At 45.9% G+C, this 4496-nt stretch overlaps 3 protein-coding genes across 3 annotated transcripts in view; 2 read left to right on the top strand and 1 right to left on the bottom strand.

Moving 5' to 3' along the window:
- Nucleotides 1–380, bottom strand: part of Pmar_PMAR011902 (hypothetical protein) — a gene marked incomplete at both ends in the record, with an annotated part of 1887 nt that extends 1507 nt beyond the window's left edge. The window contains one exon of the mRNA XM_002773988.1: nucleotides 320–380. Within this exon, the coding sequence (XP_002774034.1) occupies nucleotides 320–380 (61 nt within the window). The remainder of the gene's footprint in view (nucleotides 1–319) is intronic.
- A 678-nt stretch (nucleotides 381–1058) lies between these two features.
- Nucleotides 1059–2810, top strand: Pmar_PMAR011903 (makorin, putative; the record flags this gene model as incomplete). The annotated part of the gene is made up of 4 exons (XM_002773989.1): nucleotides 1059–1481; nucleotides 1663–2062; nucleotides 2521–2626; nucleotides 2680–2810. 3 exons carry the CDS (start codon nucleotides 1059–1061, stop codon nucleotides 2601–2603), a joined length of 906 nt encoding a protein of 301 aa, XP_002774035.1. The 3' UTR covers nucleotides 2604–2626; nucleotides 2680–2810.
- A 137-nt stretch (nucleotides 2811–2947) lies between these two features.
- The window catches only part of Pmar_PMAR011904 (protein phosphatase 2c gamma, putative), a gene marked incomplete at both ends in the record, with an annotated part of 2537 nt that continues 988 nt past the window's right edge, over nucleotides 2948–4496 (top strand). The window contains 3 exons of the mRNA XM_002773990.1: nucleotides 2948–3214; nucleotides 3273–3526; nucleotides 4289–4446. Coding sequence (XP_002774036.1) covers nucleotides 2948–3214; nucleotides 3273–3526; nucleotides 4289–4446 — 679 coding nt within the window. The remainder of the gene's footprint in view (nucleotides 3215–3272; nucleotides 3527–4288; nucleotides 4447–4496) is intronic.

Here is a 4496-nt window from a genome sequence, read left to right on the forward strand (position 1 = left end):
AGATCGTGAGAAACCCCTAAGATGTATTTTATGCAACTTCACGACTTCAATTTTCTGCAAAGATGCTCAAACGGTCTATCTATTCATTGATTTTATATACGGCAGAGACAAGGACAATTTTTCCAACAAAAAATTCCGATGCAAAAGGATATCTGGAAAAAATATTTTACTGAGCCCGACGATTGTCATTTTTTCCGAGAATTTTTTCCTGAAATTTTTCAATATTCGAGCACATGTGCGAGCACATGTTAGACTCCTATACGGATCGATTTCCAGTCTGCGAAAAGGCATATTCCGTATCCCCAAGATTTCACACTACCTCTGCTATTGTGGCCTTCAACACTCGTCAGCCGTCCTTCGGCTGAGTTGGATGAGGGCATTGACATGAAACTGAGACTTGGAAATGCGCGCAGGTTCGAACCCGGGCGCGGTGTTGGAATATATGATCGCTTTCCTTAGCTGACCTTAGCAGTTTCCTCACTAATTATAGAAATTTAGATTTCGGGTAGAAGTGCACAGAAACTAATAAGAACTTCAGAATTTTCATATTGTCACCAACACATGTAGTTGACCATGTGCATTTTTCCCCACACACTTCCCGATAGTATCACTCTTAGTAAATACGGTCGTCATCGCATTCGAAAATTGAAATATGAATCCCAACGGTACCTGATAATTTTCTTCTTATAAGTTCCGTCTACATTTTCGTGGCGCAGTGACAAATTCCTCATAGGAAGATCCACGAGGCGCCTCAGATGACACTCAGGATCGAAGTCAACGTTCTAAATCCAATCAGAAAAAGTCAATTCAATTGTCGCATGTCGCGTTGAGGAAATGCAAGACTCGCAAGATTTCAAGTTCCCCGTGCATGACCGTTTCATAGTTTGTTCGGGCAGTGCTAGAAAGGGTGACTTCCCGTCACGCTCGCGCACGCAGTTTTGCTCAGGTGGAATCCGCGAATATCTTTAGGTTGACCTCATAAGATACAGAATAGGTCCAAGTAGGGAACATGACGGGTAAATCGATGATCGACCATCAGCCAATTGTTATCCGTTCTAATGTATTGGACTGAAGTTGCCTCATCCGATCCCCCTCCCCCTCCACCCCAGTCCGCTTGGGGTCATCCTCATCAGCGCTACCCGCCGTACCGCTATCATCATCATCAGCCCGCGGTCTACTCCCCAACACGCTCCTCAGAGTCCGACGGCTCGGGCGTTTGGATCCGTGACGACTCCATGTGCTGTGCCTCGAGCTATTACGCTGGTCCTAACCTCTACGACTCAGCCGCGAACACGCCCATTTTCGGCTATGGTTACCCTCCGGAGGAAGATGTTTACTCTGGCGTGCACGGTGTGGGAGTATGCAGGTTCTATCAGACTGGACTGTGCAAGTTCGGCGAGGCTTGTCGAAATCTGCACGTCCACGATGGAGAGAGTCCGAGAGCCGACCCACTTTGGGAGGAAAAGCACAACAAGCATCAGGTAGTTTCAATGACGAATATTTTTCAGCGTTTCGAAATGTCATTGCACTCAGCATCTTTGTTTTTGTCTTACAGTCCAAATCGAGGGTACTCTGGAAAATCCAGAAATTTGGATTTTTTTCTTTTTTGTTCTTGTTGAATTTCACAGCATTGTCGTATATCATATTTGTTCTTCCTCCCAGGCACGTCTTGCGACCAGAAACGTCCTCTGTGCCATCTGCGATGATGATGTTGTTGCTAGCGGTAAACGCTTTGGTCTGCTCGAGAACTGCGACCATCCGTTTTGCCTCGAGTGCATTAGAGAATGGCGTGATCAGAAAGACACTCAAGATCGAGAGAATCTTCGGCTGTGCCCTCTTTGTCGGGTGGAGAGCTTTTTGATCGTGCCGTGTGACCGATGGTTGGTGCATGGTGACGAGAAGCTGCGAGAAGTGGAGGGTTATAAGAAGGCTCTGTCGAGGATCCCGTGTAAATTCTATCGTATGAAGGAGGACTGCCCCTTTGGCGAATCGTGCTACTACAACCATGGAGGAATTGGAGACCAGACTGCAGGGGACTGCAGGATGATGCAAGGCGCTGATGGTGAGTGAGAACATCGGGTGAGCATTTCTCATGTGAAATGGTTATTTCATTTTTCGATAGAGTTGTTGTCAAAAAGTTGGATGTCTTCTTGTGGAGCTTCGTAGCTTTCGCCGCACTGTAGTAAAGCGAATACTACAGATCATTTCTCTGGGGGTTATGTTCATCTCTCCGACGTGTGAAGGTTGATAATCGTTTTTCGTTTGACTTCCAAGTGAGACTTCGTGTATAATCATGTTTCCACAAAAATTTGGATGCGACCTGAATTTCCAGCATAAAACTTTCGTAAATTTTCTGTGCGTTATTTTTGACGCAGGAGGCCATTGACTTCTATGGATATGGTATTCGGCAATTTATGTATTTCGTTCATCTTCATCATGTCTTCGAACGCATCGTTTTTAAGAGTGGAAATGTCATCAGATTTGGTATTGACTGACGGTTTGAATTCTATTGTGTTTTAGGTAAAGTTAAAAACGTGCAGAAAAGTCGGCTCTGCGATTACCTTTTTCCGGGGAGGAACGGCGAGGAAGGCGGAGGCGAATAGCAGCCGTTTGTGGGAGGCTCGAAGTAATAGGAAAATTGTGGTGAATTCGCAAAGATGAATTTTTATTGTTTTTTAGGTTGGTTGGGTTGATTCTCGATCGGCTGGAGTCTGCCAGAAGAGAAAAAAATATAGTAGATCCAAAAAAAGAGCTCAGAGACGGTATGTTGAGGGCGTATCTTTGCGCATGCGTGCAAATATTCGTTTTCATCATTATTGGCGGTGGTTATGGAGGTAGCTCGTCTGATCGGAGACGTATTGAGTTTGTGACGGTACTGCTACTGATCGATTGTCTCTTGGAAGTTGATAGATTTCGGCCGTTGTTGTCGGAAATGTTTCCATCATTTATGGGGACGTCTCCCTCTCCCGATGGAGGATCGTATGTGAACGACTATCTGGCTGCTGTTGCTGCTGCATTTGGTGATGGCGTCCAGCAGTCATCGGAAGCAGGCTCGTTGGATTCGCTGGACCCCGCTTTGTTGTATCTCATACAAGCTCAGTTTGGTGCCAACGCCCTGCCGATGACGGAGGGTGCGGAGGCGCCAGTGTTGGCGCTGGACTCGTTGTTGGGGGAAGGGAGCGCTGGTTTGGGCGACAGTAATGGAAGTTACAGTGTAAGTTGAGGGGGAATTTTGTGGCGCGCGGTCGGGAACTTCGTGTGTTTTTTATTAGGGTGCTATGGCTACGGCTACCGATAGAGCTGTTGTCGGTTCTGGTCCGCTGGTGCCTGTGGGTAGTCCGTCTAGCAGTATTGCTTCTGTTCCGGTGAAGGGCGAAGTGGTGGAGGCGGGCAGCAGTAACAGTGGAGTAGGGGGAGAGGGTAAACGTGTGGTACCTGAAAAAGTGTTGAGGAATACGCTGATGTTGTTGGCGCGTAATGGATGCAGATTGCCTCTGAAGAGATTCCAGGAAATATATGCAAAGGAGTAGGTCATCGGTGGGCATTCTTTGACTCTTATGCGGAGGTTTCGATGATTTTTTAAATCGTTTAAGACGTTATACATAGTCTGATTAGTATCTTGATCGATTAAGACATTGGAGTTTCACTCGTGATATGAAAAACACAAGTGAAAAATATATTTTACGATTACTGCATATCGTGGATATCGCCTTCTTCGCAGAGTATTACGTCACTCCACGTAAACGGGTGAAACTCTATCGTACATGGTACTAGGCCTTCTCGGAGAAGGGGCGGAGCTCGCGCGCCCTTGACGCGCGAGTGTGTGGAGATCGGTCTCTTTGCGCTCATCGTAACTTACAAATAATGGCTCATTGTATCACTACTCGCTGTAGTATAGTGTGCAGATTGAAAGAATTAGCATACTGTTTATAAAAGTCAGTAATTTCTGCTAACAACACAGCATCTTTTCATGAACAACATTCTCATATACCCATCTCCCGTAGACGTATAACGTATAACATCTCATGGTATTATTAGTATCTCGATCGATTAAGACTTGCATCAAATAATAATTCTTGTATGTTCCATACAAATGTCACTTTCAGGGCCTTTACCCGGTCCTTACTCAGCTTTTGTTCATAAACGGTAGTCATACTAGATAGCATAGTAGAGGTGTATTTTTGGTCAGATTAGTATCTTGATCGATTATGACATAGTTCATCGCGTGTCCGACCTAATCTGATCTGGCAACATTCACGTCGGGGAAGAGTTTTGCCGTTTATGTTAGGTTCGATTCAACCTTTGATTCGAAAGCTTACGGTTTCGGCTGTCTCCGTCTAGCTTTGCTTTCCCTACCCGGTGTCACTCTCACTACCGACACTGTGTGGTTGTGGTCGTGCAGGACCTGCGGAGTTATGGCTAGTCCCGACACGGGCAGATGCAAATGTAGTAAACGGGAAGCGCTTCGCTCCGCTGTACTTGATGGAATTGGGTAC

This window comes from Perkinsus marinus, assembly GCF_000006405.1.
Source record: "Perkinsus marinus ATCC 50983 genomic scaffold scf_1104296958712, whole genome shotgun sequence".
NCBI classification, from domain to species: Eukaryota; Perkinsozoa; order Perkinsida; family Perkinsidae; genus Perkinsus; species Perkinsus marinus.